Source organism: Aedes albopictus, chromosome 2 (assembly GCF_035046485.1).
Source record: "Aedes albopictus strain Foshan chromosome 2, AalbF5, whole genome shotgun sequence".
NCBI classification, from domain to species: Eukaryota; Metazoa; Arthropoda; class Insecta; order Diptera; family Culicidae; genus Aedes; species Aedes albopictus.
Genome location: NC_085137.1, coordinates 82,646,884 through 82,674,262, shown reverse-complemented (window position 1 = coordinate 82,674,262; position 27,379 = coordinate 82,646,884). Strand labels below are relative to the sequence as shown.

Here is a 27,379-nt window from a genome sequence, read left to right as displayed (position 1 = left end):
ACATGCGTAGAAACATGTTTGGTTTATTTTGCGCCTAAAACAGGACGAATTTCCACCAATAGGACGCAATCAGTGAAGTACTAGATTGTAGTAATGAACTGAATTTTTGTATGGTGAGAAGGTAAATCTAGTATGTACTTCACTGAACATGCTCTATTGTGAACTGTCGCCCAGAAAAGCTTTGGTAACATTTAGAAGATCGTAGACGTCACGACTGTCGTCTGTTCGTATACCCCATGCAGAATCGCTACGCAATTCGTTGGTTGAAACTCAAAAAGCTTGTCGTCTGCAGCGGTATGTTTTGTTGAATCTAGAATTAAACGATCCGTTTTTCGAAATGGACGTATTTTGCTTAGCGGGCCGATAAAGTTCCCAAATTGTCCGGTGATTCATTTATTGGATTCGTACCACAAATGCAAGCTCGACATCGAGATCCAGCTCATGTTGTCATCGGACTCAATTGGAAAGCCTCTGTTGGTTTACTCACAGTGAAATAAAATAATTAAGAAATTAAGATATAATTATGAAATATATCAGATTAAATCAGGATATATTTTTATGCCTTTTTTTTTAAAGAAAAGCAAATATCGATTATAAGCAGAGTAATCGGCACATACTCTGTTTTTTTGTTCAATTGCCGCATCCATAAACCCGCTTATTGAAAATGAAGGGCACTTCTACTTCCTTTTTGTCCAGGTGCTCGTTTGTAAAATTTGTTGTGGACATAAGGGAACATCTATTTATTGTGTAACGCTAAATTCGATATCTTTGAACTCGGTGGTTGGTTCAGTAGGAACTGGCAGAATCCATAATGTGCTTTTGTATGATAACTCCAACTGTTTTGTATGGGTCGTAACGCTAGGCTGTATTCCCTATTCCCCTGGAGCGTTACGGAATTTATTGAACCCCTATCTCCTGAAGCGTTACGTTATTTGAGGACGGAGCATAATGAAAGTTGAAAACTTAAAATAGTTTTTATGCGCAATGTTGGGAAATTTCGACATTTATACAGCAGGTTGCACTAGGCTTTCCAAAAATCAAATTAAGTACTAATTTTGAAATCATATCACGATGAGATATTGAGTAGATATTTGGCAACTTTTTGAATATCTCATCAATATCATATTAAGATATGACATCAAAATTTGATCGTTTCAAGATATGATTATGATATTCACGTCTACCCGGGGAGGCATACGCAGGACTGTCAGGATGGCCTCTATGGTCAAATGGCAGCGCGCGTGGGACAGCTCCACCAAAGGAAGGTGGACCTATAGGTTGATACCGAGGGTAGATAGTTGGATTAATAGGTGGCATTGGGAAGTTACATTCCACCTGACACAGGTCCTTTCAAGTCATGGTTGCTTCCGACAGTTTCCCGATACACCGTTTCGGGCATGCGGATTCTCCCGAATGCCCAGTGTGCAATGGTTTAGAGGAAACGGCGGAATACGTTTTGTTCGTGTGCCCGCGTTTTCGCACAATGCGTGACCGCATGCTTGCCACATGCGGGGAAGACACAACTCCGGACAACTTGGTCCAGAGGATGTGTAGGGATGAGTTTGGCTGGAACGCCGTTTCAACGGCTATTACCCACATCGTCTGGGAGCTACAGAGGAGGTGGCGCGTGGACTCGGAGAATGGCTAGTCCAGATGCAGTACAAGAGGTGGTCCAGGGGTTCGGAGTCGGCTTCGTAGGTCATACCGGTGCCCTGCGGTCGAGATCGACCCTTACAACGATTAAGTGGCCGCGGAGAGGAAGTCCCGGTAGCGGTGCTGTCGTGGCGTCGGTCTACTGGGTTGGATCCGAGCCCGCGGTTGGAAAGGGGTCCCCGGCAAGGGTCGGGGTAGGTGAGATCCTGCTGTCTGCAACCTACGGGTGCATCTGATAGGGCCTGAAGGGTAGTGATACCCTTCCTTGCGGGCAGGTCAGATCGGGTTGCACGTGGGCATCAGTTCTTGATGTCCGCTCAGCAGTAGGGCGCGGGCGGGGTTGACCCTGCCCGCCTTCCGAGGACAAAGGGAGTGGCGAGGACCACTCGGGAAACTGGCTAAGCGCCAGCATGCTACCGTGATGGACTCTCCAAAGCGAGTCATCGATGTTCGTTGCTGCAGGCTACGCAGCTAACCTTGTGGGTGCGATGTGCACTAGCCCCTCTCTGAAGCAATACCTTCTTGGTGGTTCCGGAGAGACGTAGGGTTTGGCGACCATAGGAATGGTTTAGTGGGTACGAGGAGAGAGTAGTCCTGGATTTTACTTTTGTTGTAGAAGACGGCCTGTCAGACCTACACTATCAGGTATCAGAACATAGGCTCAGGCGGCACGTTCTCCATCGAATGGGAGATTTGTGCCTCGCACGTCATAGCCAATCATCACTTACCTGAGGGAAGAGGGAATGGGAAAAGGGAAAGGGGAATTGGAAAGGGATGATTGATTTCATACAAGCACCTCCGAAGAATTGCTCGTTAGAAAGAATGTACGCACACATAGGAAATATTCTACCAGAACATTCAAAGTTGAAATTCTAATTGAATCTTTACTACAGAATAATTCATTTCTGCACCCCCGAAGGGATACTGAGAATGATTTATGAGCAAATTCTCACACTCTGTTGGCATGTCATGTTTTACAGCAGTAGAACAGGACGCGCCTTTCTGAGTACGAGAATCAGCTTCATCAATAAAGATCAATAAATCACAAAATACTCAAAAAGAACCAATATTGTCCATTTTCAGTTGGTATGACTTTGTTGATCTTCTAAAAGTTTGCCAGAATATTGGTATTCTGAAAAACTAATCGATTCAGAACATCGTTTTGATAACAATCTTCAACTGCATTCCGTGGAACGCACAAACAAATTATGTTTTGGTCGAGATTATGTTGCCTTAATACGAGCTTAAAATCAACCACCGCCTTCTCATTAATCACTAACAAACACTGGTTCAGCCAGCTATGGCTGTACTGATTCTCCGGAGAAGACCAGATTTTGCCATATCTGTCCAGAACCAAGGTTTTGGATGAATGAATTGGCTGGCATTTGATACAAGGTTGTTGAACACTTCAGCAGTTCATCCGTCAGTGCATTCGTAAAATAGCCTTTTTCAGCCTAAATTACAAACGCAACGAGGATATTGAAGTGCTCGCTTCCCCAGAAAAAGTAGGCAGGTCCGTCAAAGCAGCTTTGCGGATTTGCTTTTTTTCTCTTTTTTCATAGTTTTTGCCCTTGGCGGCAAAACTAGAATCATCACTATTTGTTGCCAGTGGTTCCAAGCTCTGTAGTTTCTGTCCAGCACGTAGGGTTCCTCCTTTAGCACGTCCAGTTAATGCTTTCCAGAAGTTGCCCGAATGCTGTGCAAAACTACTAGAGAGACCTAACATTCGGTCATCGTGTCCAAACAAAATAACCGCTTAGCTAGGAAAACAAAATCTAACCCCAACCGACCGAACCGAATGACGTCCTAGATCAAGATTGATCAATTCCAGTCAAATCGCTCCGTAAGGTTTGATAGTAATTGTTGGCCGACCAACATACTAGCTTTTGACTACCAAAAGCAAAAAATGAGTTAATACAATACTGGAGCTCGATTTGAATAGGTCGTATGTGCTTTCGTCGATATAAAATTCGATCAGTTTATTGTAGTAATAGTAGAAATATGGATGATATTTCAGTGGCTTTTAATGATAAAACCGAAAGCCTGTTGTGTAAGGAATCGCTTGTATGTATTAATTTTGTTAAATTTTAACAGTTTTCGCCATAAGAAGCGAATCCAACTGATCGAATTTTATATCGACGAAATCACATACGACCTATTCAAATCGAGCTCCAGAATATTATGAACAAATTGCAATAACAGGGATATTTCAGTGGCGCACATATTATCATACACCCATAAGATACCCCATGTACGCAAAAGTTCTCAAATGTATTCACTCTTTCATTATCGTAATATAAGAAAATTTATTTAACAATTCAAGCTAACACTGCTCATATTGCAAATCAATAAAAAGAATCCACTGCCACTTGTGGCAATGGTTCAATATTTAGGATAAAAATACCAAATAGTGGTTAATTTGAAATACAGATATATTTTCTGATGCACTAATGCCATACACCCAGAAAACACCTCTTGCATAGCAAATGTCCACAAAAAGCATTTCACCCTTTTGACTCTATACAGAGACCAAATAATTTGCAATACATACACTCAATCGATCGATCGCACGATTGTATTGCAATACAAAAGACCCCAAACTGCGTGTTCCTCCGCCGGTAGGTACACGTATTAGAGATAGCGCACAGTCTAACACCATATTGCAGTATCTCATTATTGGTCTCATCACGGCCAAACTGGTACAGAACACTGTTGCACAATCATGCAGTACTTGTTTATTTACCAGCGACTATAACGGACGCCCGAATATATTGAGTTATTCTCGCACATTTCAAGTGGATATGAATAACTCAGTCACTGCCATTCATCAAATAATTGTCCCATGTACATATGGGGTTCCCATATAACATAGGACAATCGTACGTTGAACGGCAGGTCAGTACTCACCACCATTGCAAACAAAATCACTACACAAAAAAGATGCGATAATCCCGCATACAAAGGTGGTTTCTCATGATACCGCACTATCTACACTGAACAACGGGGGATGCCATTGCACCGCTCCGCATATAGAAGTAACACTTCATAATCAAGAAATATTTTTCACTATATTTCTTCCTTTCATGGGTCAGAATCCTTTCACAATTCTTTTCCCATTAACACAGTGGTAATACACATTCTCTAATTATTTGCCTGAAGGGCAATTAATCCGATAACACCCAAATAAAATTAATTTAAGTGGGTCATTACCGAGAGCGTCCACTACCCAACAGCACTACCACTAACTGATCCGGAGAGACGTAGGGTTTGGCGACCATAGGAATGGTTTAGTGGGTACGAGGAGAGAGTAGTCCTGGATTTTACTTTTGTTGTAGAAGACGGCCTGTCAGACCTACACTACCCTAACCTTCTGTTAGGGTGTCTGTTGAGCAGATTATCCCCCTATGGTTTAGAAGGAAAAAAAAAAAAATATCCTACCTACTTTTGATAATCACTTAGGTAAATGTTAGTTTTTTGAACGAAACATCTTTCTTGATTTTTGGCCCAAAGTTACCCCCAGGCCTAATGTCGCCTTTACTGACGGTACATCAAATCACGACTTATCGACAATCCGATGCACAATTGAAAAATAGGGCCAGACCACATTAGATACTTCTCGGCACTATTGCGGGTTCGGGTGTGCCTTCGAAAGCGGTTAAACAGTAAATTTGAATCTAACCCATACATGCGATATGTATATCAAATCGCGGCGATTAGGTATAGGTGAAGAATTAGCAATAAACTAATCTCAGACCATATCTGGGACAACCGGTAGTGTCATGGAATCAGTTCCGGGTATCCTACCGGAAGTTACCAAATATAAAAATGAACCAAACCCATACCATACGACACATCAGATCGCAGATTTTTTGATAACCTAATGAACGGTTAGCAAGAAAATAGCCTTAGATCACATATACTAACTGTTGTGTAGCAAAACTAACGTTCAAGTGATAAATCATATCGTGGCTTTGTTTGATGGCCTGATAAACGTTGGGTAAGAACAGTGACGAATAGGTCTAAGTTCTCATAAATAATGACCTGAAAATCTAGAATGACGCTTCAAAATTTTGCGGCTGCATGACACTTGTTTGGTTTGAATTTTGGATCGTTGCACAATGAGAAAAATAGGTATAAAACGCGAATAAATTCAATATCTCTGCTCGGAGTGGGTGGATTCAGATGAATTTTTGACACAAACTGCAAAAATCTATACAGTTTTAGATAAGGGGGGTGTCATTCGCCGCACGATGCTGGAAATCGGTGTATCGGGCCCGTTTTACCCCACTATCTCTCGTTTTCATCTAATTGGAAAAATCCTGAAGTGCAAAATAAATGATTTATTTAATTTGTGTTTGTATAAGAACTTCCGTAGTATCGAATGGAGCTGGTTTGGCTCACCGCACGGCCTTAAAAATTGAATAATCTTCAAATAACTCCGATATCCCCTATTTTTAAAACTTTCACATGCATCTCTGCCAGGAGTGGAACGCAATCGATAAGAGTAAGACCAACCTTATGTCAAATGGTCGATACTATGCAAGTTTTTGCACAAATACGAGTTAAATGAGTCATTTATTTTGCACGCCAGTCGGGAATAGATGAGGATTTTCTCAAAAAGGTGAGAGAAAGAGAGGGTGGGGTAAAACGAGCTTAATACACTGATTTCCAGCATCGTGCGGCGAATGACACCCCCCTTATCTGAAACTATAGAGATTTTTGCACTTTGTGTCAGAAATTCATTCGAATCCATCCACTCCGAGCAGAGATATCGAATTTATTTGCATTTTATACCTATTTTTTCCCACTTTGCGTATCGGATGTCATGCTAGTATAAAATGTATCCATATTGAGTGGATTAAGCAGTTTTCATTTTGTATTTATGTCAATGTCATCTACATGTCGCTTAAGTTTTGTCGAAAGGATATTTTAAAGCACGAGAAAGGCACCATCACCGCTAGGTGGATTAATTCGGGTTTTTGGTAATTTCATCAGTAATCCCTTCATAAGTTCGTACGGGAGTTATTTGTAAAACATTTTTAAAATTTTTCAAGCATTTTTGTATTGCTTCAGCCGTTCTTTTGGTTATTTTCTTTGCCATGCAATTATTTTGGGATTATTATTTTTGGAATTTTCCTTGCAATCGTATTGCGAATTCTTTTGGTGATGCCTTCAGTAATTATTTCGGCAATGTTTTTGGATATTTCTTTTCAAATTTATTAGGCAATTTATTTGACAACTCCTTGGCAATTTTCGAAACAATATTTTCGAGTATTTTCTATAAACCCTTTGGGAGTTGTTTCACTTTCCCATTTTTAAAATTTTGGAATTCTGTTAGCAAATTTTTTATGCACTTCGGGTTGATTTTTGTTGGTTTGATGGGCACTTTGGGTAACCCCTTTAAAAATTCCCTTCCGAAGGAATTCATATAATTTCTTTGGAAATTTCTTCTGAAATTCTTATTAATTCATCAGTCAATGTCTTCGTTAATTTTTCAGTGATGCTTCTGGAAGATTCTGCGACAGTTTTTATTTTTTCAAGACGTCCACGGAAATTCCTTGGGAACTTGTTTTGAAACTTTCTTTAGGAACTTCGTTTTCTTTTACTTTTTTCAATATCAATATTTTTCAGAAAAAAATATTTAGTTTTTTTTTTGGAGCTCTTTGGTAATTCTTTCAAGATTTTTTTTGACAATTTCTTAGCAAACTTGTAGTTATGAAAATTTATTCACCAAATGTTCCTTTAAAAACCTCGAAAATTGTTTCAGTGTGGGAGTTTCTCAGCATTTTTTTAAGGAATTTCTCTGTCATTATCTTTGTAAATTCGTCCGGAAATTACTTTTACACTCGTCAAATAATTATTTTGGGAAATCTTTTTGAATTTTTTTCAGCATATTTAAATTATGGTAATTCCTTTGCTTACGAAAATTTCGTTTGGAATATCTTCGACAAGTCCATTGGAATCTTTTTTTTTTTCAATTTTCCTTTAGGAATTCCATCGGCAACTTTCAAAGGTAATCCTTCCGCAATATCTGTGAAAATTTTTCCGGCAACTTCTATGGAAACTCCCTCAGCAATTGCATTGGAACTTTCCAAGGCAGTTCTCCGTTTTTTTTTTAATTTTTTTCTTTGACAATTTCTATAAGAATTACCAGGAAATGTATATGGCAATTCCATTTCCATTTTTCTTCGACTATTCTTTTGAAAATTGTTATTTCTTTCCTTACGCTATTCTAGTTGGAAATTGCTGAATTCCAAAGTAATCACATGAGAAACATCTAAAGGAATGGCCAAAGGAATTCATATAGAAACTTCCCAAGAAATATCTGGCAACACTGCGAGCTGCATACAATATCAAAAAACTGCCGCTGAAATTTATCAACTTTGATAAGGAAATACAGAAAAACCTGTGGAAAAATTATACTGAAAGTGCTCATCAAGTGCAGTTTAACCGACGACATCGTTATCAAGTCCAATTCTGTACTAAGTCCCGTGGAAAACATAACTGAAATTTGTCACACTCAATCTGGTAACTATATCCATCCATATGCAATCAAAGAGCAACAATAGAGATAATTAAAGTACATCGTTCAATACATGCATACATCTGTATTCTGTCTTGCTGCATTGTCTCATCATTGCTACAGTCAACAAACTAATCGTCCGAAACAGAAATGTCTGATGAAGCTATCGTTTGTGTGATTTGTGGCCTCGAAGAAAAGGACCCGCGAAAAGTTGTTGAATGTGCATACTGCCACAAGAATGAACATTTTAAGTGCAAAAATGTGATCGGAAACGCCGTCCGCAAGTTACGCGAAAAAACCTATTTCTGTTCATTGGAGTGCAATAACATCTACCAACAGTCGACCCGAAATTTGGCTGTGGAATCTGAAGTGCTTAAACAGTTACAGAATGTTCTTGTCGAGGTACGTGAAACGCGAGCCGAGCTGCAAACCGTTAAGTCAACTGTTGGCGACATAGAAAAATTCCAAAACTTCCTCTCAGAAAAGCTGGACTCTGTACTCGACGAGTTGAAATCGGTGAAGGAAGAGCAAAACATGATGAAGAAGGACGTCCAATATCTGCGTGGGAAACAGCAGGCGACATCGGACACGGTAAACCAACTTGAGCTAGAAGTGGATCGCCTGAACAGAGCCTCAATATCGAAAAATGCTGTGCTGCTCGGAATACCCATGAAAAGGAATGAATCTGTGGAGACCGCTGTACGCAAAGTTGCCGCTGCTGTTGGATACCAGCTACCCGAAGGTGCTATAGTGGAAGCAAAACGACTCAGCAGCAAGGATCATCAGCAACACGACGCAAAAGTGCCACCAGTTAAAGTCTGTTTTTCGGAGGAGCGGTACAAAGAAGAATTGTTCAGCAAGAAGAAGAACCATGGACCTCTATTAGCATCTGCGGTTGATTCTGCCTTCAACTCATCTACGGCAAAAATAGTTTTGCGTGATGAGCTCACACCATACGGAATGGAGCTGTTGAAGGAAGTACGAGAATTCAAGGACCTTACGGACATCAAATTCGTCTGGCCGGGCCGGAATGGCGCCATTCTCATCAAGAAAACTGAAGGTTCGAAAGTCGACGTGATTCGCAGCCGTAAGGATATCGAAAGGCTTGGGAAGCTTAGCTCAAAAAGGTTATTGAATAGTTCGAGTAGAAGCGGCTCGGATTCATCATCACCAACCGGCGAACCTTCCTTGAAGCGTAGGCAATAAGAACAACACTAAGATTGTCATCTAGTTCTATAATTCGTAATGTCCATGTACTCTAATTATATGTATGATTCTGTAGGAGAATGGTTGGAAAATAAATATACCGTTGGGAACTCAAAATCACTCAAAGTTATTCAACTGAATATAAGAGGGATGAATGATGTATCGAAATTTGACTGGATTGGGGAGACACTATACATGTCGAGAATGCGGGTCGATGTAGTTGTGTTGTGCGAAACTTGGGTGAAAGTTAACCGAAAGGGATTGTTCACACTTGATGGTTATAGCGGCGTGTTCTCGTGTAGGAACGAATCGCATGGAGGCTTGGCTGTTTTTGTTCGTGATGATTTGAAAATGAATGTTCAAAAGGTAATCGAAATGGACGGATTTCACCACATTCATCTGCGGCTTCAATTACTAGGCAGATGGTTAGAATTCCATGCGATCTACAGACCTCCGGCTTTTGACTGTAGAAGATTTCTTGGGCAGTTAGATCAACTGTATTCAAATGTTCGAAATGGGAATGATTGTATAGTTGTAGGAGATATGAACATTCCAGTAAACTCTCCATCGAATCCAATAGCTGCAGAATACCTTCAAATACTTGCAGCTTACAATATGTTTGTCACTAATACTAATGTAACGAGACCCACTAGCAACAACATTCTAGATCATGTTGTATGCACAGAACATCTAGCAACTACTGTTGTGAATGAGACAATTGAGACCGATATTAGTGACCATTGTCTAATCGTTTCAACATTCAAACTAAGTTGCTCAATTGAAACAAGAAGTTTGAATAAGACTATTGTTGATTACAGAAGTCTTAATGAACGATTTTCGATTGCAGTTAATGAGTTGCCAGTTAGCATGACCGCTAGTGACAAATTGCTCCACGTGGTAGATTTGTACAGAACAATTCTTGCGCAGTGCACAAGAACTGTAAGCGTGCAAGCCAAGGTAAAAGGATTTTGCCCCTGGATGACTTTGGACGTATGGAAGCTCATTCGTATCAAAAACAAACAGATAAAAAAATGCAAACAGAATCCCGGGGATAATAACTCCAGAGCGTTATTAGAACACGTATCGAATTTATTGTGCAGGAAGAAAAAGCAAGCAAAGCATGATTACTACCAAAATATCCTTGCTAGAAGCAGTCAGAGAGATGCATGGAAAATTGTCAACAATATTCGGGGAGAAAAACACGGCAGAAATCCAAATATAACCATCCATAATGGAGATCGGACGCTAACAGACATGGACGAAATCTGTACTGCTTTCAACGACCATTTTTGCCACATTGGCCGCAACCTAGCCTCATCGATTCCTGGCGATCGAAACATCCACCGACTAGGAACCGCAACTGCCCAGCCGACCTCCATGTATATGCGCCCCGCAACAGTGAATGAAACCATCCTTCTGATCAACAACCTGGATACAAAAAAGTCATGTGGACCGGATCAAATCGCCCCTTCGTTTTTAAAGAATCATCACCAGTTCTTCGCACTGTTATTAACCGATGTATTTAATGAAATCATACGAACTGGACATTACCCAAATTGCCTGAAAGTTGCTCGAGTAGTTCCGATCTTCAAGTCCGGGGACCCGAAGGTTTTGGCCAACTATCGTCCAATCTCATGCTTGTCGATGTTGAACAAGATAATTGAGAAGCTGTTGGTACAACGGATCAACGATTACGTTAGTCATTTTAAGCTGCTATATACCCATCAATATGGCTTTCGCGAGGGCTCTAGCACACTCAGTGCTGCATGTGATCTTGTGGAGGATATATACGATTCCTTGGACAACAAACAAATTGCTGGAGCGCTGTTCATCGATTTAAAAAAAGCCTTCGACACTATCGACCATAGCATACTGCTGGAAAAGTTAGAATTACTTGGCATCCGAGGAATTTCAAAAACTATTATTGAAAGCTATCTTAGTAATCGCCGGCAATACGTCACCATAGGAGAGCACAAAAGCGGGCTTAGTTCCATCATCACTGGAGTACCACAAGGTAGCAATTTGGGGCCGATTCTATTCCTACTCTTCATCAACGATATATGTATGCTACCGCTGAAGGGAAAGTTGCGGCTCTTCGCTGATGATACGTCCGTGTTATACCAAGGTGTAAGCATAGAAGTTGTCCAAGATCAAATCAAACACGACATTCTGCTGCTGGAAGATTATTTCAACGTGAATTTGCTGTCGCTGAATTTGGGAAAGACAAAGTACATGCTCCTGCATTCCCCTAACCGTAGACTTCCACCCCGTGTTCCTCTTGAAGTACATGGTCATGCAATTGAAGAAGTGTTCGAGTATCCCTTTTTGGGACTGATCATTGACTCAAAAATGAATTGGTCTCCGCATATCAACCACCTAAAAGGAAAAATCAGTTCATTGTGCGGCTTGCTGAGAAGGATTTCATCTTTTATACCCAGCAACTGGCTATTAAAGCTGTATTTTGCACTAATTCATTCACGACTGCAATATCTGGTAGCTGTTTGGGGTGCTGCTGGTAAATCTCGGTTGAAGGAGCTACAAGTTTCGCAAAATAGGTGCCTGAAAGTGGTGTTTAGAAAGCCTCATCTGTTTCCAACCGCTGCCCTTTACAATGATCCTAACAACTCTATATTGCCTATAAGAGCAATGTATGAGATGCAACTTATGGTTTTTATGAACCAAATAGTGTCAAATACATCCAACATTCATCACAACATCCCATTAAGATGGGTAGCCAACAATCGTTCGTCCAGGCAACCCGGTAACCTGTTTCTAATCCGACCCCGAACTGAGATGGGAAAGAAAAAGTTTACGTATGCTGCCAGTAAACTCTACAATGCTTTACCGCCAACCCTTAAAACAACGGGAAACACGAAATGCTTCAAACGTTCGTTAAGGACGTCCATAAAGCAGAATGTCCTCCGCTATTTAGTTTGAATTTGCTTGTCATTCACTCGCCTCCTTTTTTCTGCTTTCTACCGCCGCTAGACCGCCCACCCGCCCTGCCAACCGCCCTGCCACCCGCCCTGCCACCCACCAACACCACCCGCCACCACCCGCCACCATACGCCACCCACCATCAAACCGCCGCATTCCACCGCCTGCCACGCACCGCCATCCATCTGTTGCCGCTCGACTCGTCGCTCCATCATCAACACGTCCAAAATAAGTGTTTGTTTAAGTTATAATTGAATACAAGATGTTAAATGTTAAGTTTGATATTGTATGTAAATAATGTATAGCGTTAATTAACAAATTCCTTAAAAGAGTATAACTCACTGGAAAATGTTAAAATATTGTAAATTTGTATGAAAAAAAAATAAAGCAAATGGGTTTTATGCCTATTGAAGAAAAAAAAAAAAAAAAAAAAAAAAAAAAAAAAAAAAAAAAAAAAAATATCAAAAGAATATGGCAAAACAATTGTGGAAAACTCCCAAAATAGAACGTCCCATTTTTTTTAATCGCAACGATTTTTGGTTATAAGTCCGTCTATTTTTAACATTTTTTTTTACTTATTCGTTTATTTGGAAGGCTCGGGCGCCACATGGGCATAACTAAGCCGAAATACTTTGTTTTTTTTTATAAGTTTTAAAATAAACTGGGTTATGACAGAGACACGCGCAAAATATAATAATAGTTGACGGATAGAATTTCTAGTTACATTGCCGTGGATGCTGCCTGAAAAATTTCAAAAAAAAAATGTTGTCTTAAGGAGTTACAGAACAATTTTCTTAAAAAAAGTTATGAATTTATAAATGAGTTGCCCAAGGGCTGTAATTGTTATAAGAATTATTGAAGCAATTCGCAAACACATTGTTGAAGAAATTTCCAAAAAAAAATTGCTAAAGAAATCCCTGAAAAAATTGCCGAATAAGTTTTCGGAGGAATACATATAGATATAATATAATATAAAGGTACTACAAAAGGAGCTTGAATAAAATTGTCAAAGGAATTCTCAATAGCGTTGTTAAAGTAATTCCCAAACAAGCTTCGCATGATTTTGCAATGGAATGGCTGAAAATGTTATCAAAGAAAATGCAGTTGAAAATTCCATGTTTTTTTTTGTGAATTTATTCAATTTATATTTCATACAGAAACATCCAAAGGAATAAATTCCCAAAGCAAACGCGGAACAAATTCCAATTAACCGGAGCAGGTGATTAATAGCATATTCAGTTATTACTGAGTGAATTACTGTAGAACAAAAACTGTTATTGGTTTGATTGATATAATAGGTAAAATCTAGTATGATGAATTACTCAATAATAGCTCGTTAAGATATTACAAGATTTAAACAATAGCAGACAAGATTTGTCGACCATTTTCTTGAAAAAAAAAATGCCAACATCCGGCATCGAACCTACGACCTTAGGATTCACAGGCGGCGATGTTCACCACTCAACTGTGGCTCATTGCTGTGAATATCAGTATTGGCGCATATATTGTCGATATCATAAAATGAGATTTCAGAAAATTTGTGCACCCATTTCAAAAAATTACTTAGGCTATAACTTTTTTATTACCTCATCAAAACGTTTGAAAATTTCACACGATATTCTTAACAAAGTATCAATTAAGTGGTAAAAATTTGATCGAAATCGGTTCAGTACTTTTTCTAGTAAATATCCAAAGCTCAAATCGCTTCAAGGTAAATTTTAGGTACTTTTTGACCATTTTTCGTTCTGCGTGCACTATTTTGACTGTAGAACTGGTAACACTGTGCCGATTTTTATAATACCTTGACAGTGTAAAATTGTTGTGTAAAACTGTTTACAGTAAAAATTTCAGCCATTTTTGTTGAGTACCGTCGTGCGGGGTGTCATTGGGCCAAAGCGGGGTGACATTGGGCCACTATTCCGCACGTTTAGGGTACGACGGGAATGTATATTGTGTGCTAAACTAGTAGAATACATAATTCTAAGATACTTTGTATCCACCGCAGGATTATCTTACTTAAATTGAGTCCGTGGGATCGATGGACCAATGTGACCCTCTAGGCCCAATGTCACCCCGAACGACGGTACTTTCAAAGTAAGAACAGTTTGAATTTCACTATACCAAAAACCACATCTGCTTATTGTGACTTAGTGCGACATATATGGCTATAACTTTTTAACGGTATGATCAAATTGAATGAAATTTTGACAAACTACTCCTACATACATACTTAAAGTACATAAAAATTTTCATTGAAATCGGTTCAGTATTTTTGGCGCCAGCGTTGAAACGGCAAAAAAGTGATATTTTCCAAAATGTTTGTTTGCACAAGATTCTCAAGTGGCAATTTCCTTGTTTCAACGATATCTCCGCCAATACTCAACCGATTTTAATGAAAATTTTATGGTATTAGCTACACATAATATACTATTCATGTTAAAAAAATTAGCTATTTTGGCGAACGCAATCAAAAGTGATACAATATTTTCTGTGTGACAATTTCATCATGTTCGCCCTTTAGATTTGTTCTCTTGTAGAAATTTTCTGATATTTCGATTATAACAAAAACTTTTTTTTTTTTTTAATTTCTTTGTATTTGTGAATTTCAACTTATTGCTAATTCTTCACACTATAACAAAAACTGATATCATATCACTTTGAGCTATTCGTGCGATATTTTTGAATTTTTTTTAATAACACATCAAAATCACATCGAGCTATCCCGGGTAGACGTGAATATCATAATCACATCATAAAACGATCAAATTTTGATGTCATATCTTAATATGATATTGATGAGATATTCAAAAAGTTGCCAAATATCTGCTACATATCTCATCGTGATATGATTTCAAAATGAGTACTTAATTTGATCTTTGGAAAGCCTAGTGCAACCCGCTGTATAAATGTCGAAATTTCCCTACATTGCGCATAAAAATTATTTTAAGTTTTCAACTTTCATTATGCGCCGTCCCCAAATAACGTAACGCTTCAGGAGATAGGGGTTCAATAAATTCCGTAGCGCTCCAGGGGAATAGGGAATACAGCCTAGCGTTACGACCCATACAAAACAGTAGGAGTTATCATACAAAAGCACATTATGGATTCCGCCAGATCCTAATGAACCAACCAACGAGTTCAAAAATATCGAATTTAGCGTTACATAATAAATAGATGTTCCCTTATGTACACCACAAATTTTACAAACGAGCACTGGGACAAAAAGGAAGTAGAAGTGGTCTTCATTTTCAATAAGCGGGTTTATGGATGCGGCAATTGAACGAAGAAAAACATTGTATGCGCCGATTACTCTGCATATAATCGATATTTGCTTTCCTTTAAAAAAGGCATACAAATATATACTGATTCTATCTGATAGATTTCTTAATCCCAGATTATAATAATTTTATTTCACTGTGAGTAAACCAGTAGAGGCTTTCCAATTTAGTCCGATAACAACATGAGCTGGACCTCGATGTCGAGCTTGCATTTGTGGTACGAATCCAATAAATGAATCACCGGACATTTTGGGAACATTATCGGCCCGCTAAGCAAAATACGCCCGTTTCGAAAAACGGACCGTTTGATTCTAGATTCAACAAAACATACCGCAGCAGACGACAAGCTTTTTGAGTTTCAACCAACGAATTGCGTAGCGATTCTGCATGGGGTATACGAACAGACGACTACGTTCTTCTAAATGTTTCCAAAGCTTTTCTGGGCGACAGTTCACAATAGAGCACGTTCAGTGAAGTACATACTAGATTTACCTTTTCACCATACAAAAAATCAGCTCATTACTACAATCTAGTACTTCACTGATTGCGTCCTATTGGTGGAAATTCGTCCTGTTTTAGGCGCAAAATAAACCAAACGTGTTTCTACGCATGTCGTTTTTAAAGTTTGGATCACTAGCTTTGTTAACAATTCAGAGAAATAGCAAGAAATGTGAAACCATCTAGACTAGAGAAAAGTGCTCTCTTAGTTTAGGAAAATACGCAAAATAGCCTTAATTCAATTTTATTTTCCATAACATTACGTCAGTTTACAAATTTTGGGTGAAAATTGTATTAATATTCTGCAATAGAACATTTATCATTGAGAAATCTGAAAAATACCGCTCAAGATCAAAATTAGCTCTTCACTTTTCCATCTGAAACATCCAGAATTCGAAAGATCTGAAAATTACTATTCAAGATCATAATTAGTTCTTTCACACATTCATCTACAACATGGCGGGACCAAACCAACACAACTACCATGACTCGCAAACACCTTGGAAAACGTAGAACTTGATGCTCTTGTTACGTGCTATTTTCAGATATGAGTCGTAGTGCAGTGGTAATGTCACTGCTCATAAATCACAAGGTCACAAGTTCGATTCTGGTCGCGGCCATTTTTCTTTTTTCTTTTACTCTAATCCATCTGTCAGATCATTTTATGATATTGGTTAGATGTGCTACAGCCCAGATCTCCCCAGATATTAGACTGATCTTATAACATCAAAATGAGATATTATTATGTTCTTCCCCATACTGATTTTTGATCTTATTTTTGATCTTTTATCTCTTATGTCAAACAAACCAATAGCTAATTATTAGGCCTGTCCAGCTTTTCAAAAATGTTCTCTGATTCTCATGTCCACCCCCATATTTTGATTGGCATCCTAAAAGAAGTATCTGGTCAAAATTTCAGCCAAATCCATTGAAATTAAGAGGTGCATCAAATCAATTTTGTGTTTTTCGACTATTTTTGAACTTCAAAAAATCATAACTACACTAAAACATGTCAAAACTTCATTCTTTCGGCAGAAATTGAAAGCTATACTTGTTTGCTACAACTTCTCCGAACAACGTGTGCCAATAAAATTGAAGGAAACATTTGTAATTATCACTTTTGTAATCGGAAAAACCTTGAAAAGTTGAATTTTTGATAGATTTCGTTCTGGAACACCCTAATATACTTAATTAGTTGGATTTTTTAAAACGGCATCATATTCTCCGATGTTTTTTGGTTATTTGCTTCTTTGACACCAATGCTGTGGGAGTTGAGCAAAAATTACTAAAATTCATGAAAGCCAAATGTGGCCTAAAAACTAGCTTTTTGGAGGCAATCACGTTGTGGCGCGAAATCGTACTGAACGTAGTAGCTTTGCTTCCTTGTAGTTTGCCTTGGCTACCCCCTACCACGGGTGATAACAAACAAGCGCGATGACAGGTGTTGGCTATCATATCAGTGCTGACGCGATGCCACTTTTTGCGCGCCAAAGCGTGATTGCACCCGAAAAGCTAGTTTTTAGGCCACATTTGGCTTTCACGAATTTTAGTAATTTTTGCTCAACTCCTACAGCATTGGTGCCAAAGAAGCAAATAACCAAAAAACATCGGAGAATATGATGCCGTTTTGAAAAATCCAACTTATTACGTATATTAGGGTGTTCCAGAACAAAATCTATTAAAAAATCATCTTTTTAAGGGTTTTCTGATTACAGAAGTAATAATTACACATGTTTCCTTCAATTGTATTGGCACACGTTGTTCGGAGAAGTTGTAGCAAACAAGTATAGCTTTCAATTTCTGCCGAAAGAATTAAGTTTTGACATGTTTTAGTGTAGTTATGATTTTTTGAAGTTCAAAAATAGTCGAAAAACACAAAATTGATTTGATGCACCTCTTAATTTCAATGGATTTGGCTGAAATTTTGACCAGTTACTTCTTTTAGGATGCCAATCAAAATATGGGGGTGGACTTGAGAATCAGAGAGCATTTTTGAAAAGCTGGACAGGCCTACTAATTATGATCTTGAGTACTTCACTGAGGAATATCAAATGATGATATTGTTCTGATTTTTACTTCTACTCGGGATGACAGTAAAAATTGTTCGATTTGAGATATGATTTAGATATTTTCGTCTGCTCGGGAAACTACCAAGGAAATTCCCATATCTATGTCAAAAGAATTTTCAAAGAAATCGCCGATGCAAATACACTTGAAATTTCCAAAGAACTGACAAAGGAGTTTCAAAGAATTTTCAAAAATTCTCAAAGAAACAAATTTCAAATGCATTGCTGTAGAAGTTTACTCTCTTGATTGATTCAAAATATTTAAACAAAGAGGATGCCGAAACGAACATCGGGTCCCCACCAAAAATAGGTACAGATTTCCTGTACACAGTGTTGTGACGATTTTGTAGTTCTAATTTGTCAACCTTCTCACAATCGTTCTGGAAAAGCATTCTTATCCTTTCCTTCCGGTACTTGTACGGTTGACCACCGTCACCAGCACCACACTTATGCTTTGTACCCCCATTTAGGCACATAGGCATTTTTTTTATTATCGTACAAATTGGGACGAAGGGTTTAAGATTCTCATGAAACTTTTTCCACAAGCAGGGCTCATGGATATATGAACAAATAAAAATTGAGGTAAATTCACGGTCGCCATTTTTTCCAGAAAACTCAGGTGGAATTTTTTTGTTTTCCCCTGACACTACTTACTTTGAAAAATCATAACTCAAGAACGAAGCATTGCACTACTTACTTTGAAAAATCATAACTCAAGAACGAAGCATCGTAGAAATAAAGTTTTTTTTAGAAAATGAAAGCATATTTTCTCAGAAATCCAAAAAAATATGAACTGGAAAAAGTTTCCCACAAAATTTTCCAAAGTTTTGAAAATTCGTAAAGAAAAGCCCGAAAAACTATGCCCGAACTCGTGAAAAATTTTCGAAACAATATTTTTGAGAAGGTTATTTCATAAGCTTTAATCGCTGACATTTTTGGAATGCACTTTTTTTTCGTTTTTGAGTTATGGCCAATTTTGTTGAAAAATGTCCAAATGTGCCATAAAAGCCTTTTCTATGAAAAATCATAACTTAAGAACGAAGCATCGTAGAAACAAAGTTTTTTGATGAAAATGAAAGCAAATTTTCTCAGGAATCCAAAAAAAAAATATGAACTTGAAAAAAATTTCCACAAAATTTTCCATTGTTGAGAAAATTCATGAAGAGAAACCGGAAAAACTATGTCCAAACTCGTGAAAAATTTTCAAAAAAATATTTTTGGTAATGTAGGTAATTTCATAAGCTTTGATCGCTGAAATTTTTGGAATGTACTTTTTTCTCGTTACTGAGTTATGGTCAATTATGTGAAAATGACCATGTATGGTCATTTTTCACAAAATTTGCCATAACTCAGCAACGAAATTAAGTGCGTTCCAAAAATTTCAACGATCAAAGCTTATGAAATTACCTTCTTAAAAATATTTTTTGAGAAACTGTGGAAATTTTTGTGGGAAACTTTTTCCAGTTCATATTTTTTTTTTGGATTTCTGAGAAAATTTGCTTTTATTTTGTAAAAAAAAAAACTTTGTTTCTACTATGCTTCGTTCTTGAGTTATGTTCAAAGTAAGTAGTGTCAGAGGAAAACAAAAAATTCCACCTGAGTTTTCCGGGAAAATAGGCGACCCTGAATTTTCCTCAATTTTTTTTTCTTGTTCATATATCCATGTGCCCTGCCTGTGGAAAAAGTTTCATGAAAATCTGAGACCTTTCGGCCCAAACCCGTACGGTAATTAAAAAAAATCTCCACATGTAAAATGTACGCATATCGCCTCCACTTTAACAATTTATGCTACATATTATACGAGCACTGGTTGACTGGGCCCGACGATTATTTACTTTTGATTATTGATAATTTGAACTGAAAATACACGTATTATTCGTACTTTTGTGAAGATTATATACTTCCAAGTTTTCAAACTTCTCACTATTATTCTAATGCACACACAGTGATTGTCGCGATGAACGTGAAGTTCAACGTTAAATTAGAAATTTCCTGTGTTACACATAATTTGTGTGAGTTTCATAGTCATAAGATTGAGTATCTCCAGTTATTTCATTGCAAATATTTTTGCTTGATCAACATAAGCAATTCAACATTTTTTTTTTTTTTGGTTTAAAATTTGGTTTCATTCATTTGTCTATTCAGGGTGTTTTACAAATAGTATTTAAAATTTAGGTTTAAATGAAAATTAAGAGCATCTACATCGATTCTTCCGTTACACTCGTTAACAAAGGTGACGTATTTCACAAAAATTTTCAAAATATTTGTTCGTCTAAATCTGTTCATGCCCGTCAAAGCAGGCCTCAGCAGATCTTCAATCGTCAGTCTTCTCCATCCATTCATTACGGCCGCCAGCCTCTGCGAAAACTACTCAACATATGAAGTAACTCCAAAAAATCCAAATTATTTGCGCCATGTTTTTGAGTAGGTAGGGTATGTGTGCCATCAGTAATCTCATGCTCCCATTTTTATCCTATTCAAAAATAAGCGATTACGGCACCGATTGACTCCGTTCTTTTTGTTTTCATGGGTGCTCACTTCTAACAAAAAATACAAAAATAAGAAACAAAACAAACAGCGCTTCAATCCTTTATTTTTCGTAGGATGAAAATGGGAGCCACATGCTTAATAAGGGAACCAATACCCTACTTGAAAGTAAAATTTTAGTCCAATCATTATTTTAAACATGGTATATTCATATTTAGTTAACTTTCTAGGACGGGAAAATTAATCGGTTCAAAATAATTTGCAAATCGGATGAAAAATGGCCGAACTATAGCAAGTTGAAATGAGCGTTCCCACTGTTTGGGAGAAGCTTGGCAGTTTGATTGTTAAAAACTGTATTTTGCTTCGAGGATCCATTGCCCATTATTTTTGATCGCTAATCATTTTGCATTTGATGAACTGGCGAAAAACAAATCACATCATTATGCTCATCAGTTTATGAATAAATTACCAGTTACCAGTTAGTCATTCTTGTCGCTCCCGGATGATCGCGTAAATTTCTCCGGGCACCGCGCATTCACAAAAAAATACACGCGCGTTGAAATTTCTACATTTTTTTTCGGCCAAATGAACCGCTTAGGCGTTAATTGCTTGAATTTTGTCAGACCCGTGTGAATTCATATTCTCAATAAGTAGGTCCTCTTGAACCGGTTGAAACTGATTGTTGAGAAAACATCCAATTCCAATGTGGGTTTTGACCTACCGAGCACATCCTGTTGTGGGAACCACTTCGAAATCCTAATGTTACTCGTACCGTTGAGATCAACTTCACTGTCGCACTTCCACAAAATGTCGTATTTGAGTGATTTGAATGTGTCAACGAAAATTTTCAAATTCTTCTGATTTATTGAATCACTGCGTATCAGAGTGCCCAGACTGAAGTAAATCACTCCATGTCGGGATCCATCGATGTACTGCTGCAGCTCCTGTGGTAACGGCTTCGGAGGTTTGACATGTAGGAATCCCAACTGTATCGCTTGAGGCACGATCGGACGAATGAATCCCATTGTTGGGTCCACGTTGGTCATCAAGAAGTCTATCCGATGCATCAGCTCTACGGATTTAGACATGTTTCCACCAAAGTTTTGCTCAATAATTCGATCATATTTCACAAACTCGCGAGGAATTAGATAGTAATCGATGAATATTTTCGTCACAACCGCTTCAATTCTTTGAAAAAAGTTTGGATTTGATGAAAATTTGTGATTCATTTCCTGGTGGGCAACCACATTCATAACGTTTCCGATCACTTGGTGGGCCATCGAAATGGAATCGATCGACGTGACTCCAATCATGGGCACATTGAACAACTCGGCGAATGCGAAGAACGGTGTCATTTGGAAATATTCCACGATCAAAACATCAAAGTGTTCGTCGTTGGCATTTCGAATCAATGCCTGCACTTCCGGATGAGCTAGTTCTGCTCTGATAAACCGTTCTGTCACTTTTAAAAGACCCATAGCAATGTCCAAAGAATTACAATTTTGTTGTCTTAACTTTGCCACATCAAAGTTTTCTTCCACTATTTTGTGCGCGTAGTTCCAATTGATTTGCGTAATATTTGGATTATCCGTTACGAAAGGATCTGGCGTCATCATGACGATGGAATGACCCCGCTCAAGCAACCCCCTCATCAACGATTGGAACACTATTTGATGACTTTTCGCCGGCGCGGGAAAAATCGCCAATATCCTTGCCCCATCACTGACACTGGCCACCGTCACTAGTACGAACAGCACAACGGAACCGAGCACCCTTTTGGTCAACATTTTGCAGCACGCGGACCGCGACCAGCTCTAAACTAAAAGATGCGTGCGGGTCGAGATTAAGTTATATATTGCAGTTGTAGCGAAATACCGAGCCTCGTCCGTCAGTCAGCGAGCGCATCGACTGTTTCGCCTCCAAGTGTTAAGTGTCAATGTATCTATCTGGTCGGCGACATTGCTACAATCGTCCATCGTCATGTCATTCGGTGGGTAGCTTACATTTCAGTTGATGTCCACAAATAAACACCGAAAATCTCTCACATCGCTCTCAGGCCAGCAGTCAGTGCTCAAGAAGCGAGATGCGGTCAAGTGTGGGAAACGTTTGCTAGACCAAAAGTACCGCCAAATCATGCTGAGGCGGTGGTGCGAAATGCCATCGACTCGTCACGAGTGGGAGTGCCAAATTGATAGGTTTTTCTGATGGAGTCCAAGTCATTTCGTGGAATAGCGTTTCGCAGAATATTATTAATATTATGCAAATGTGATAAGTTTCGTTCATTCTGAACAGCCTGCCGTCTATTTAATTTCTGTAAAGTTTCGAGGAATTTCATTTGGAGACGTAGTTTACGAAATCAGTTGAACTAACACATACCCTTACTGTTTAATAAACAACTGCTTTTGCTACTGCATCCTCGCGTGCGCAAGTGTGAAGTTACTGATTCATAGACCAAATCTTGATTTTCGTGCATATCTCAGCCATAATAGGATCAAGTTCGTAAAAAGAACATCATTGATTTGATCTTCTCCAAAGGCGAGATGTGTGCATTTCACGAAGTTTTGTTAAATTTTTCACATTCCCAAAACAGAAATTTATAACTTAATGCTCTTTGCAATAAATCGAGCGCACGCGAAACAGCCTCCATAAAGAACCCATAAACGGTCAACTTCGCGTTTGATACAACAACAACGGGTTGCACGCCAACTGAACTGATCTAACACAATCCACCGACGACGGAGCCTTGACCTGGTAGATGGTGTCGTAGTCTAGCAAATTTTGTCTAATTGGAGATATTCTTAGTCACGCTACCAAGAAATCCCTAGCCAAATAGTCGACAGTAGTCAAACGGGGGACAGTGTACGCAAGTGCGGCGTTGATTTTAAGCCAAGAGGTAAATCGTTCCCATAGATCCGTAGGAGTTTCATAAGATGGAAAAAGCCTAACAATTGATTTACGGATCGAAAATAAGTTTCTCATGTTGCACATGGTTCTTATTTACTACACCATTTTACACGATTGATACTCGATGAGTTGATGGTAATTTTCAGTGTAGAATTAAATTCCAAGTCCAAAAACGCGGCGCATATAAAGCAGATTTTTCGACTCAACACTCAACATTGATGTTTCGAAACCGATTTTACTGCGAAACAAAAAACTAACTATTGATCTGTCTCAAGAGCAAATTTATGTGTCTCCAACAGATTTTGGGCCGCTCAATCCGAATCTGGGCTCAGATTTGCTCCAGCACGTCACAATTTTGGACTATATCTCAATTTATAGGGCAAAATATGTGCTTTTGGGTTTTTTTATAGCAAGCCATTAAGCATTGAAATATTTTTGGTTTTTATATTTTTCCGACGTTTTGGCGCAATGTATTTTGCCTTCTTCTTGGGATCACTAAAATGTTTAATTTGTTACATTAATTGTTTGTTATATCTGTTGCTTGTTATTTACTTACTAGAATTCTGTTTTTTGTCATGGGGTAGTTTGATCTAATTTTAAATTGTCGTACTTTTTGTTTACGCATCACTGTTATGACAACGATCAAGAGAACATAGGGTATTGTACCATTTGGGCAGGTGTACCTATTTTGGGCACTTGTCGCTATAACTAAGTCAATTTCAAACCGATTGATTTGAATTTTTGTACAGAGTTAGATACTGTACTTGCCTAACTCTGTACAAAATTTCAAATCAATCGGTTTGAAATTGACTTAGTTATAGCAGCAAGTGCCCAAAATAGGTACACCTGCCCAAATGGTACAAGACCCTATATAAACAAAACAAAATAAAAGGTAATAAATAATACGAATCTCATAAATTGTCATACTGATGGTTTGAAATTAGGGTGCACTACTTCGGTGCACTAACTAGCTGTCCCGGCAAACTTTGTCTTGCCGTCTTGTGGTGGTTTGACAACTGTTGAGCTCAAAATCGCACCGCACTCTAGATTGGTTTCAATTCCATCGTGCTGATTTTCTTCCCAGGTCATAAAAAATCAGCATTTTGTCTATTTTCTTGCATTTTTCTAACTTTTTTTTACATATAAACACAGCCACCATGAATACGAATCAAACCCTACATAAGTCATCCTGATTGGTTCACCGGTTCGTGAGTTTTGTTGCCTCAAAGAGGCTTCAAACTCATTTTTATATATATAGATAGATATAGATGTGTAGTTTTCTTTAAGAGTGACTAATCTGGGGTGGACAATCTGGTTGTGTTTGTGTTGATGTATCTACTTCTATCCCTAGTCCTAATCGTGTGTATTTTGTGTATTAGTCCAGAGAGGGTGGCATTCAATCTATCCGTATCTGTGCGTTTGTTTATGGTGTTGTTGTCATTACTAATGTGTATCATTTCAAGTATCGGTAAAACATTCTTCTTGTATGTCTGGTCAACTATTCGCGTGGAGTCATATTTAAACCTATGCCCGTGATCGATACAGTGCGCCAGGAGAGCAGTTTTTTTTCTCTCAGTGCTCTCACTGGCTCATCGATGTATGTGAATCCCGAGCCTAAGAGGTTCTCAAGTTGATTTAGATTGCTGCGATGACCAGACAATCTTTTCGTGAGAAGATTGCTGGAAGAGCAGTTTTTTTCTCTCAGTGCTCTCACTGGCTCATCGATGTATGTGAATCTCGAGCCTAAGAGGTTCTCAAGTTGATTTAGATTGCTGCGATGACTAGACAATCTCTTCGTGAGAAGATTGATGACCAGCCTACATGAACCAATGTAGAATTTCTCACAGTTTCCGCATTGTATTCGGTACACTACGTTGTGTTGGTGATCCATGGGTACCGGGTCTTTGATGCGTGTGTAGAGGTCTCTCACTGTGCTGACACTCCGAGTACATACAGTCAGCGTGGGATAATTCTGCCGTAAGAGTTGAATTATTTTTGGTGTAAGTGATGGGATGTAGGGAAGAGATCTATATATCTTCTCCTGGGGCTCCTGAGATGGGTTGGTCGTGGAGTCTTCGGGTTCGTCATTGTACGTGTGCGTACAGTCTGTTTGGTTGAGGAATCGATTGATCAAGTTTCGGGGATAGTCGTTAATCTGCAAAATACGGGTGATGGTCTCTCTCTTCTCGTTCTCTGTCCAGTTGGTTGAGAGTTTGTTGACTCGGTCGATGATGTTCCTTATAGTGTTGATCTTCTGGTTTAGTGGGTGAATTGAAAAGAAATACAGCATGCTACCCGACACTATGGTTTTCATGTACCATTCTGTACGGATCGTGCCGTCTGCCTGCCGGACTAAGACCATGTCGAGGTATGGGAGTTTTCCATCTATTTCCATCTCACATGTGAACTGAATGTATGGGTGGTGTGAGTTGAACAACTCCAAGACCTGTTGTACCTTATCAGCTGGAATAACAAGTATCAAGTCGTCCACAAATTTACGCAATACTGTGAATACGATATCAGTTTTGCTTGTAACTGTACCCAAGTAACACAGAAAACATCTTTGAACATTAACTTCGAAAAAGATGTTGTTGTACAGTGCTATAATCGTATCTGAATACATCTTATGTTAGAATCCTGTTTTAGCTATGTTTGGTAATAACAAGTCACTGAAAAATCTTATCAACCTCACCACAAGTTACAGTAACGTAAATTTAACGTTGATTGCACTAGAATTGTGTATCATTATCTTCCTCCCATTCGAGATGGTATAAAAAACATCAGCAGCACATAGTTAAAACCGTTGGGCTCAAGTATGTTACGAATACGTTAAGTTAACGTATTAAACACGTTTGTATAAATGTTTATCAATTCGCTGTCTCTTCTCACTCACTTGAACTTTATCTATTAAATATCATTTACTCTTAAAACTTTCTAACTAATCCAACACTAATATGTCATGCTTTGCGATTGTTTATGGTCAAGATGTAATATTTTGTTGTCGTCTAGGCTCCGAATTTGTTTAACGGGATGAATATTATAATGCTTGCGATTGTGGTAGTCACTTTGGACCTAATTGGTCAACAGAAGAAATACACCAGGCAGGCCATAAATGCCATCTAAAATCACTTTGGATACTTACGTGAGGGCTAAATCTGACTTAGAAACACTACTTTTAATTCTACGAAACATTAGAAATCAACTTATTTAGATTGGAATCAGAAACTGCACTCCAATTTTGTTATTGTTTTACTTATGTTCAAAACAGGTATCAAAAACATCAATCACATAGTTGTATGCTACTTTGAAAAGGATGTTGTAAATACGTTATTATGATGTTATTTCAATGCATATCAATCGATTCAAGTATTATTCGGCAAACATGTTATTGCGATGTACAACCGATGTTATTCAAACGTAATTCTAATATCCTGGATTCCTCCCTTTCAGGTGAGGGAGATTACAGTGCCTGCTATAAAGGTTTACACTAATAACTGTTTAGCCGTTTGTTCATTAACAGATTTCTATCCGAATAATTATTTTCCTGGGGTAGTCAAGAAATTCAATGAAATAACTTAATTTTCTTTTTTGTAATGAATACAAATTCTGTAGTCTAAAATCACATCTTATGTTCATTAAATAAAAATAGCATTCCAAAACTTCCAGACGGCACTGTGTCAAGAAGCCACCATGTTGCACGTCTTGAAATTTGTTCAAAAATCTCACAAAAATTAGAGAAATGACAAAAACTTTCCTTCTTGTCATCAATCTGATGGAAAGCCAATGAATTCATAATGAGTGAATATGTTTATTGCACCATAAATTTT

The 27,379-nt window shown here is 38.3% G+C and overlaps 1 protein-coding gene across 2 annotated transcripts in view; it reads right to left on the bottom strand.

Annotated features, from left to right (window-relative positions):
• Nucleotides 1-27,379, bottom strand: part of LOC109430774 (UDP-glucosyltransferase 2) — a 65,999-nt gene that overhangs the window by 26,814 nt on the left and 11,806 nt on the right. The window contains exon 1 of one of the 2 annotated variants that reach the window (XM_019706846.3): nucleotides 21,370-22,587. The exons of the other annotated variant lie outside the window; for it this stretch is intronic. Coding sequence (XP_019562391.3) covers nucleotides 21,370-22,435 — 1,066 coding nt within the window. The 5' untranslated portion in view covers nucleotides 22,436-22,587. Of the gene's footprint in view, nucleotides 1-21,369; nucleotides 22,588-27,379 lie in introns of those variants that run through there. 2 annotated transcript variants of the gene reach the window in all.